The 10,787-nt window shown below is 62.0% G+C and overlaps 1 protein-coding gene across 6 annotated transcripts in view; it reads right to left on the minus strand.

Moving 5' to 3' along the window:
- Positions 1–10,549, minus strand: part of BRD1 (bromodomain containing 1) — a 35,017-nt gene extending 24,468 nt beyond the window's left edge. For 4 of the 6 annotated variants that reach the window (XR_009505477.1, XM_059937202.1, XM_059937201.1 and 1 more), the window contains exons 1-2: positions 10,503–10,549; positions 6,120–7,497 (exon numbers count right to left, since the gene is read on the minus strand). Coding sequence is in view for 5 of the 6 variants with exons in the window: in XM_059937202.1 (XP_059793185.1) it covers positions 6,120–7,483 (1,364 nt within the window). In the remaining variant the exon portion in view is untranslated. Of the gene's footprint in view, positions 1–6,119; positions 7,498–7,659; positions 7,672–8,887; positions 9,587–10,502 lie in introns of those variants that run through there. The other 2 variants (XM_059937199.1, XM_059937200.1) reach the window with 2 other exon arrangements.
- Between the last annotated feature and the right edge of the window lie 238 nt (positions 10,550–10,787).

Consider the following 10,787-nt stretch of genomic DNA (forward strand, 5'->3'; position numbering starts at 1 on the left):
AAAAAAGACAAAGAGCAAAAAATCATGAAACAGGAAACAAGAACACACAAGAAAATCTCAACAATACCAGAACCTTATTCTCTGAAAAGACTAGTAAAGAAACAAATGGGACTTCCCTGGTGGCGCAGTGGTTAAGAATCCGCCTGTCAATGCAGGGGACACGGGTTCGAGCCCCGGTCCGGGAAGATCCCACATGCTGCAGAGCAACTAAGCCTGTGCACCACAACTACTGAGCCTGCGCTCTAGAGCCCGCGAGCCACAACTACTGAGGCCACGAGCCACAGCTACTGAAGCCTGTGCACCTAGAGCCCGTGATTCGCAACAAGAGAAGCCACCACAATGAGAAGCCCGTGCACCGCAACGAAGAGTAGCCCCCGCTCGCCGCAACTAGAGAAAGCCCTCGCGCAGCAACGAAGACCCAACACAGCCACAAAAAAAAGAATGAGAAGATAAGCTGAGGAAAAGACACGTGATGAGCACAACCAAACCCCGTGCCACCCACAGGCTGAGCCCGTGAAGAGAGAGACCCACCTCCGGGGGCGCTGGGACTGACTCTGGTGTGCTGGCACTGCATTCAAGGGCATCGCCCAAGCCCACACCAGACTGCGAGCCCCCCAGGACAGGAAAACCAGAAAACCAGGCCCCAGAGGAACCCACCCCCATTTACAACGAGTGGTTGCTGTGACTGACCAGTGGTGGGCTAATGGGACAGGAAGGGTCCCAAAAGCAAGTGGTCACTTAATGTTTTTTTTCCTTGCTACATTTGATAAATCAATGTTACTATCTAGTTTTTTGTTTTTAAAGTTTTTATATAAAAGTCATGAAAAACAGGGGAAAATGGCATTAAAAGCCATCCCCACCTGACATGCACAGACCCTGGAGGAGTGCCTGGGCCGCCCCGCCAGCGTCTGCGGGGAGCAGGGTCCACCCTCCCTTCTCAACACCTTCTTAGCCAGCTGGGTCTCCACAACGGGCACCGCACACTTTCAAAACAGCTTGGACGGAGGTCGGGGCACAGGAGTGAAGTCCACCCGCCAGACCTGAAGAGCCCGGAGTCTGCCTCTGGAGTGAAGTGGTTCTGGGCCACACTGGCTCCAGGGGTGCCCCCTGCCCGACCGCATGGACCATAGGCAGGAGCCCCAGGACCGCATCCACACCTCACAGCCAGACCTCACCAGCACCCATGGCCACGGCCACAGCCACAGCCAAGGCCAGGCGGCCGACTGCCCCAGGGGCCTCCCCTCGGCTACTAAGCAGGTTGACAGTGACAGCCAGCTGGGCAGAGCCTCCTTTCCTGAGAAACCCCTCTCGAGCTGCCCGCCTCAGTGCCCAGGCCCACCGGGCAGACCCCTCTGACAACCACACCGCCCGGTCCACGACGGCGGGGAGAGAAGGACCCCGCTGAGGTGGAGGCTCCCTTCCAGCCCTTGCGGGGAGGAAGGCCAGGAAGAGAAGAGGGACAGGCCACGTGGAGAGGAGCCGTCGCCTCCATGGACCCCCGGGCCCCGGATCCGACGCCAGAAAAATCAAGAGCAGAAATCACCTGGTAGAAGCACTGGTGACACCTCGGTCACCAAGGAGCAGGGGACGTTCGCTGCCTTCAGGTGGGGACGCAGGGGCCCCGCAGTCCCAGGCACACCTCTGTGAGCCACGAAGGCCTGTCGCAGGAGACACAGAGATCTGGGAATGCCCAAATCAAAGGAGGCTGAGCGGGACTGGTCCCGACTGGAGGCAGGAAGGCTCCAGGGGAGGCCGGCCCCACCCTGGGAGACACGCAGGGGCGCGTGGAAACCACCCCCAAGAGGGTAATCGGGTTATTAGCAAGAAGGGACTCTGGGTAAAGAGCGTTTGGGTGGGGGGTTTTTTCGACTTTTGCAACATATTATAGATTTGAAGTTATTTCTGAACAAAAAACTGAAACTGAAATGAAGACAAGACGAGATGCAATGCCGGTCTCTGTGCCGTGGAGGAGAAGGGTGCCCAAAGCACCAAGGTCCGTCCCACCATCCACTCCAGGCAGCGACTCCAAGTGCTAGGATGAAAGAAAACTTCAATGCATGTCCGCCCCATCTCTGCGGAAGCAGATACAGTGAACGTGACCAGAAACTGCCAGATCCCATGACCTCGGCAGACCCTCCCCGTGGGCCGGGCCTGCTCTGTGCGCCCGGGACGCCTGGCTGCGGCTGCGGGAGGTGTGAGCACAGCAGGCCTGCGGGGGGTGGGGGGGGGGGGCGCGCGCCGGGGCTGATCCCAGCAGAGACCACCAGGCAGGGGAGGGAGCCGGGGGCGGGGGGAAAGCGAGCAGGACACGGGCCAGGCGTCCACACGCCCGAGGGGCACGGGGCGCGGCCCACGGCACCACGCTCAGCGCTCACTTCAGTCCTACACACACAGGAATCCCTGAGACTGAAACGCGTCGGAAGAGCCCACAACGCAGCGGAGACACGTCGTGAAGCATCCAGGTTCCTCCCCTGCGCTCTTCTTTACTTTTATCCACGTCAGCTCTCTGGTCAAAACATATCCGCTCTGGGACGCGCCATCCCTGCGCTCCCATGCTCCCCGCCTCGCCCCAGGAAGGCCCTCGCAGGTGCAGAGCCCGGAGTCGGCAGCCCGGACGGGGGGACCTGCCCGGCGAGACGCCAGTCCCCCACTCGCCAGCTCAAAACCAAGGAAAGCAACGAGGCCACAGGAGGGTCAGAACTAGAACACTCAGAGTAGCTCTGGGGAAACACGCTGCACGGCCCCCCGTCAGGTGGCAAGAGCCGCCAAGGCCACCTCCACTGGGCTCGCCCGACGTGACCGGAAGGGACACCTGGAAGGACACCTGGAGGAGCAGGACACGCGGCCCGGCTTCTCCACACCGCGTGCGTTTCACGACCCGCACTTCTGACTTCTGGCTAGGTCTGTCAGGCTTCTCTCCAGGAGTCGCTCCTTAAACAGCCCCCCCCCCCCGAGGACCCGGGCAGGTGGGCGGGAGGGCCGCCCGGCGGCGCCCACGGAGCAGAGGTGGCGCCCACGTGCACAGGGCGCCCAGAGCCAGGCTCCCACCTGCAGGGGCTGAAAGGCTTCCCCCATTTCCCCAGGCCATGACCCGTGAGAACTTCCATAAAACGTAATAAACTTAACTGCCAGAAACATGAAAAGAGACATACAAAACTCAAGTGCAAACTTCTTGCTGTTCCGCTCAACAGGCATTCAACTTGTCTGCCCAATGGCTCCCAAGCACCCGCTCTCCAGCCGTCCTCACCTGGCGCCCCAGCGGCGCCCTCACGGGGACAGAGCCGTGACGCAGATGCCCCACCCTCACCACGCACTCCGGTAACAGCTCAACAGGCAGGAACCCGCACGTCAACGAGGACCCGCCGGGCCAGGCCGGACGCTCCTCCCGCGAGGCCCCAGATACTCCGGGACACCCAGAGTGCAACCAGAGCGCGGAGTGACCAGGTTAGTTACCCCAAGGGACCCAGGAGGCTCCAACTCCACGAGTCCCTTCACCTGGCCTGGCCCCTCCCCGGTGCCCACCTCCACGGGCCCCTCCCTTCCCCCCACGAAGCAGATGAAATGGACGAAGAAGCAGAGAGGATCCGATCAGAGGAGCAGCTACTCGAGGAAACGGCAACGCTTGACAGAAACAGAGCAGCACGAGCACAGGCCAGAAAAGGGAGAACACAGGCCTGTCCTCTCTTCTTTAGCCCTGACTTTTCGTATCTTCCCAACTTTAAACGTGTTGCTTCTGGGCTGGGAAAAGAATCATTCTGATTGAAGAACAGGTGCAGGAGGGGAGGCAAAGACACGCGGGCACAGCTCCACGCCACTGGGACAGCCGCTTGGGGGCGGCTCTTCCTCGCCAAAGGCTGGACCCTCACGGGCAAAGGGACCGCGTGGCCACGAGGACCCCGCCAGACCCAACCCACCCACCCAGGGCAGAGCACAGCATCCCATCAACGTGCCCGCGCCACTCCTGGCCCCGGCCAGCCGGCCTGACCACAAGCTCGAGTCCTCCAACAGGTGGGCGAAGCCTCAGAACACCCACATCTGTGTTCCGGAGTCTACTGCTGAGAGACGAGAAAAGCAATCTTTGTAGCTCAGAAACACTAAACGATAAAACGAATTAAACCAACCATCTCCCTCTTGTTGAGAACAGACTATGATCTCAAAATTAGTTAATCTGAGTTATTTTTCTTACTTGAAAACTTGTAAACCACTCAAACTACAAAAGCGCTTACAGCTCCTGCCACACACCCCCAGCCTTCTCACAGCCAACCCTCCTTCCTCTCTGCAGGGAATAAGGGGACTCCTCCTCTTCTTAGATCTCCAAAGCCCCTCTTCCAGCCCCCCTGCCCCGGGCCGGCTCCCAAGCTCGCTCAGAATGCCCACCACCCTGGTGGCAGCTCTAGACGGGTCCTGAGCCAAAGGCCGTGGAGAGCACCCGGCTTTACTCCCATCTACACGCCACTGTGCCTGGGTCCTAAGAACGGGACCACCAGCCCAGCCGCAGCTCAGGCCACAGCTTCAGGACAACAGCAGTGGCTGTGAGCCTGGGCCTCCCAGCACCTGCCCCAACACCCCACAGAGTGGTGTGATGTCAGGATCTCCCGGAAACTCTGGGCAACACTGACAGCAAAGCCTGTGGCCGCGAGCACTCATCCAGGCACGTCGTTTACGTCTGCTCCAAACCGAAGTAACAGTTTGTTCCTAAATTAGGAAAGGACAAGACGGAGCATGGCCCAGCAGCGCCGTCACCTGAGCTGCAGTGTTTCCTCCAAAGCAAGTCCTCCTCTCCATTCAGACCGGGTCATCTCAGACCCCAGGTGCCCACGTTTCCCAACCGCAAATGCTTTCTCCTGCGGACGGGCTGGCAGACCCTGGGGCAGGGAACCAGGCGGGGCTGGACACACAAGGCAGCACCTCAGACTTCTGGGTTTTCAATTTATTAGATCACATTTTTTGTTTCATTTACTTCAATTTCAGTAAAGCTGAAAATTTCCGGCTCTTAAATAGACACTCTTGATACAAATCCTATACTTTTTGACCTACAGGTAGAAATCCAAGTGAAACTGTCTTTTAAAAGTGAGACTGGCTTATTTGCAAAGAGACACCTTGATTTTAACAGAAGCCTTCTCTGGATAAGAGGGACGATAAGCACTTTGTATTCACTTTGAATTTACTGATTCTGTAACACAGGTACCGTTCTGTAAAAACAAAAAAATTTCATTCTGGAAAAAAGGCCACACTTCTTTAGTAGCAGTTCCCACCACATCTTACGACCTGACAACATCCCAGAACTGCTCTCGGGAGCAGACACCCACTTACGTCTTCCCTTCATCAGCCTGATGCTTTATTTTCTTAACCAGACTATTCTAAAGACCCGTGCCCTATCACACAGGGCTTTACTTCCTCAAAGCTCAAGCAAGTGTTTGAGTCTTTCCCAAACCACACCCGGTGAGAAATTCATCAAGCCACTTACCTCGTATTCCAAACAAGAGCGTTCTTAAATACAACAAAATAAAAAGAACAAGTCAGTACCAAGAAGAACAAGCAGAGGAGGAAACGAGTCCAGGGATGGGGTGGCCAGCGTGGTCCTGACCCCACCACCGTGGACGGCCCCAAGCAAAGAACCCAACACTGACCAGGCAATGCTGACACCACGAGAGAAACAGTCGGGAAAACCAGAAAGCCTGTCCCACGACAGGAAGGAGGCCAGCACCTCCCGCCTCGTGGCTCCTGTCAGCCCACTCTGATCTCTGCCCCGGGGTCAACCTTACCCAGCCACGCGGCTTAAGTTTCCAACAAACTTAAATATCCCACAAGATTCCCGAATCTGGGGGAGGGAGCAGGGTGAGGAACGGTGTTCTACTGCGTCAAAGATGACAACTTCTGGGGTGCCGCGGGGCCCCAGACTGGGGCGCCTGCAGTCAGTGTGGCCGCGGGCCCGCGCGGGCATCGAGGAAACCAGACACACTTCCCCGTCTCACAGACTCAAGTCTTTTGCAACATCCATGCTCCCGTGAAGCGGAGACTGAAGGAGGCCACCTTGGAGAGGACCGTCGGGGCCGCACAGACAGCACGCGGTCAGACCCTGCGCGCCCTCCCAGCAGGCCCGGGCCCGCCACGCTTACCTCTGAGGGGGAATGTAGGGCGCACACACAGGCGGCAGGGCCGCACAGGGCTCCCGGAGCGTCTTCTTGGCTTTCTTGGCTTTCTTCCTGACCTTGGACGTGGACCTGACCGTTTTGGCTGAGCTCTCCTTCCGGCAGACGCCGTTCTTCACCTCGACGTCCCCGTAAATGTTCAGGGGCCTCCGGGTGCAGCCCGGGGGCGTGTGGACGTCACAGTACGCAGTCTTCCTGACAGAGAAGGTGGCAGCACCGCCGGCCAGCTCCTTCACGGGCTCCATCTTCATGTAGAGGCCAGCCCGCTGGGCGCACGTCACGTGGAAGGCGGTGTAGCAGTTGGCCTTGTGGCACTGGATGCAGGCGCCCACGCCCTTCTGCTTGCAGAGGTAGCACGTCAGCTTCCAGCGGGCGGGGGGGATGTTCCGCACGCCGTCGATGGGCTCGATGAACACGGTATTGGCGAAGCCAACCTCGGGGATCCACAGGGCGCACACCACGTGGCCCCAGCGGTCATCGTCCGTCTTCTTGAAGGCGCCGCCCTTGTTGGGGCAGAGCACGCAGTCCGCCGGCCGGGCCCGGGACTGCAGGCAGTGGCGGCAGAGCCACTGCCCCTCGGGGATGTAGGGCACGCCGTAGCACTCCTGGTGCACCGCCAGGTTGCACATGTCGCAGAAGAGGATGGCGTTGCTGTTCTGGCACTCGCCGTCCATGCACACGCAGCACACGGCGTCCTCGTCGATCAGGCACTGCTGCCCGCCCTGCTTCTGCTTCTCGCAGTGCGACGCCTTCTCGAAGCGGTCCATCAGGAACTCGAACACACTCTGCGACACGGCGGCCACGCAGTCGCCCCTGCGCCGCTCGTTGACGATCTCCAGCCAGGCGTAGTCCTCCTCGTCCATGTCGTACTCCACCTCGTGGTCCAGCTCCGCCGCCGACTTCTCCACGAACTTGTAGTACGCGGGCGGCCGCCGGGGCGCCGCCGGCGGGCTGTACTCCACCACGCGCACCGTGGGCTCGGGAAGCGTGCCGGCCGAGGCGGGGGCGCCGTGGGCGCCGGGCGGGGCTTCGTTTTTCTTCTTGACCCTGTTGTTCTTGTGCCGCTTAGTTCTTAAGCACACGGGCGGCCTCTCGCTGTTCTCTTTGTTGCTGTTGCACTCGCTCATCTCCTGAGCAGTGAGGTCATCTTCTAATATGATCTCCAGAGGGTCGAAGATACTGATCCTGTGCAGGCGGCCCTCGATCTCGATCTCCACCATCCTCTGCGCTTGCGCGTAGGTCAGCGTCTCTCGCGTGGGGGAGTGCTTAGTGCTGCCGGGGGAGGAAGGGTGCCTCGCTGCAGCGCGATGACCTCGGCCTTTCCTCCTCATTTGGTACTGACTCCCTGAAACGGACGCAGAGGACACGTTAACTCCACACAGAGAACACGAGAGGCGAAAGCCACCAGGTACGCTTGGGCAGACCTGACCACCTCGTGCTAAATCGAAACAAAACTCCCGGCAAACCTATCTCTGAGGTTTCCAAAATCACTCGTCCCCAGACTCACAGTGGTATCTCAACAACCTTCAACAGCCCGTTGCCACCAGGCTGCCCCTCCCCAGAGACTCCCGGGACCAGAGGAGAGGGCAGGCGGTGAAGAGGGGCTCCCAGAGGCACACGCGATGACAAGTCCTTCCAGGATGCTGACGCCCACTGTTTGCCGGTCACCTTCTTGGATCCACAGGTCACCAAGCCGACTGCCACATCTCTCACAAGTAGGGGTCGCAGCCCTGAGCCCAGGACAGCGCACACACAGGGCTGGACCCCGGCAGGCTCTGGCCCCTGGCTTCCCCTCCTACTGCTGCCCAGGAGAGAGCCCTGAGCCCCAAAGTGGCAGTCCCATCAGCACCCCTAGGGAGCCGGGAAGCCTCAGCAGCCTGACCACAGCCCCGTCCATCCTCTCCACGAACGCGTCCTCCACAACCGTGTTGAGGCACGGGGACACCAACCACACCAGGGCTCAAGGGGCAAGCCCCGTAGTGGCCTGGGGGCAGGCTTCACCCCTGGGAGGCCTCCACCCAGCCTCTGCAGGGCCTCAGGAGTGGCCACCACGAAACCCCCCACGGGCCAGCCACCTGCCCTGCCCCTCGGAGCACTTCTCAGCTGCTGGCTTGACCACGGTGCCGGGCCCGGCTCCTGCCACAGCAAGGACCACCCTAAGACCCCCACGCCACCTGCAGAGGCCCCCCCCAGCCCCCCCGTTCTCAGGTGCCAGCACAGGCTCAGGCGCCCAAAATTTGGGCCACAGAGACTTATGAGGATTTGCTCTTTTCAGACGTCTGCCGTCTGTCACCGACCGAGTCCACTACCGGTCTCACTGGCGTGATGACTCCTGAGCCTGGACCACTGCCTGCCAAGCAGGGTGGCACCTTAGGAACTGTGACAAGGACCCCTCCTCCCTCCAAACGACCACATTTTACTGACAGGAGGCAGAGTGATATTTAAGAGACTGGCTGACAACATCCCAAGGTGGAGCCCAAGGCCCACCGCTGGACGTGACCCCGAGGAGCCGGCACGGGGCGCCCCCCACAGCGACCCACCTGGTCTCCAGACTTCGCTTTTTCAAACCTGAGCGGAAATCCCAGCAGACCCTAAATGCACTTTTTAAGACAGACCCTTCAGATTGTGGTTTTCTCTTTTGCCAAACAGAAATCCACGTTTTATGTGAAATTTGACAGGAATCCCCTACAAAGAGGAGCACGGAAAACAGCATAAGCAGCCAACCCGTCGCTCACCTGCATCTCAGGGGTCTCCAGGGGCCCACGCAGCCCTGGACTCCTGTTGTGCGGTCAGCCAAGCCGCTGCCCAGCTAGCCCTGGCCCCGCCATCCCTTCTGGGGGAGAGGGGCACGGCCCCCCCACGGTCAGCACCACAGCCTGCACGGAGGGGACGCCGGTGCGCCAGGGCACAGCGCACAGCTTCAGGGGTCCTTACTGGGGTGGGGCAGAAGCGACAGTTGGTTACTCAGCAGATGCAAAGCGAACGTGTAATTTTCTCCTCGAAAGCAGAGAACCAACAGCGCTAACCAAAATTGGCCCTTCAAAACCCACACTCTCCCGAAGGGCACTGAAGCTCTGGACACTTAGTACCCGAAGCACAGCACTTAAAGGGCCATGGCAGCTCTGCAATTTGAAAGCTAGATGGTGACAAGGAAAGAAAGCGCTGGTCACTCTGCAGACCACCTCACCCGCCCATCATTTCCCGATCTCTGGCCCTCGGGCTCCATCCACACTTGGCCCAAGCGTTCCCACGAGGAGGCCATCAGCAGCCTCTCCTGATCCTTCTGATAAATGCACCTTGAAAAGCCATGTGGCCACGAGAGAGGCAGTCGGCACCCAGGGCCGGCTCACCTTCTCAATCAGTGCCTTTCCCGCCTGGCTTTGGACAAGCCACTTACACCCTCGTGCAGGAACGGGACGGCAGGCAGCTCCCGGCCCGCAGGTGAGTGCACGCAGCGCCCTCCACCCACGACCCTTCCCGGGCGGTGGGCGCCTTCTCCACGGGGGCGCGGCCTTTCGTCAAAACTCCACTGCGCACCCGCAGCGCGCGCGTCCTCCGTAAATTACACCTCAATCAAGTTACTTCTTCCAAAGGGCCCCGGAGGCCGCTAGGTCCACCACCGGCTCTCAGCGCGGGAGGGGAGCGGAGGGGGCGGCGGCCCGGGTCCGCGCGCCCCTCGAGTCTTTCCAGCGCGGCCCGGGAACCGGGAGTTTCCCGTCCGGGCTCAACGTGCCCAGCGCGTCCGTTACATAACGCGACCCTCGGGCAAACGCTCGGCCGGCGGACCCGAGACCCCGGCCCGCTCCCGTCTCGCCGGGCGGCAGGGCGGAAGGCGCGGCGGGCGGGACGGGCCCCAGCGCCCAGACAGCCCGGCCTCCCTCCCCGTCCGGCTTCCCGCCCGCCAGCCTAGCCTCCCACCCTGTCGGCCTCCCCGGCCGCCCAGCCTCCCGGTCTGGCCTCCCTCCCCGGCCTTCCAGCCTCCCGACCCGGCCTCCAGGCCTCCCCACCGGCCGGCCTCCCTCCTTCCCGGCCGCCCAGCCTCCCCACCCGACCCGGCCGCCCGGCCCGGCCTTCCAGCCTCCCGGCCCGGCCTCCCCGCCTCGACAGCCCGGCCTCCCCGTCGGCCGGCCTCTCTCCTTTCCGGCCCCCCGGCCTCCCCGCCGCCGCCCTGACACCGCGGCCTCCCTCGGCCCTGCCGCCCGCCGCCCGCGGACAATGCGCCGCCGCGGCGGCCGCCAAACATGGCGGCGGCACCAGCACCGAGAGGCCGGCGGCGGCGGCCCGCGGGAGAGGCGGGCGAGGCGGCGGGCGAGGCGGCGGCCCCGGCCCCGGCCCGTCCGACGCACTCACCTTCGGGGCCGCGGCCGCGGGAGCCGGGCGGCGGGCGCGGGGGCCGGCGCGGCCGAGGCGGCGCTAATGGCGCCCGCGGCTCCTCCGCCAACGGCCGCGCAGGCCCGGCCCGCCGCCGCTCTGGGCGCGGGCTCCTGGCGGCGGCGGCCCGGCCCGGCTCGGCTCGGCGGCCGCAGGCTCTCGGGCGGCGGCTCGCGCGGGTGGCGGGACCGGACGGAGGCCCGGCGCGGGGGCCCGGCCGGCGGGCGGCGGCGACGGCGAGGGGGACGGGGCGCTGGCGCGGGG

This window comes from Balaenoptera ricei, chromosome 10 (assembly GCF_028023285.1).
Source record: "Balaenoptera ricei isolate mBalRic1 chromosome 10, mBalRic1.hap2, whole genome shotgun sequence".
NCBI classification, from domain to species: domain Eukaryota; kingdom Metazoa; phylum Chordata; class Mammalia; order Artiodactyla; family Balaenopteridae; genus Balaenoptera; species Balaenoptera ricei.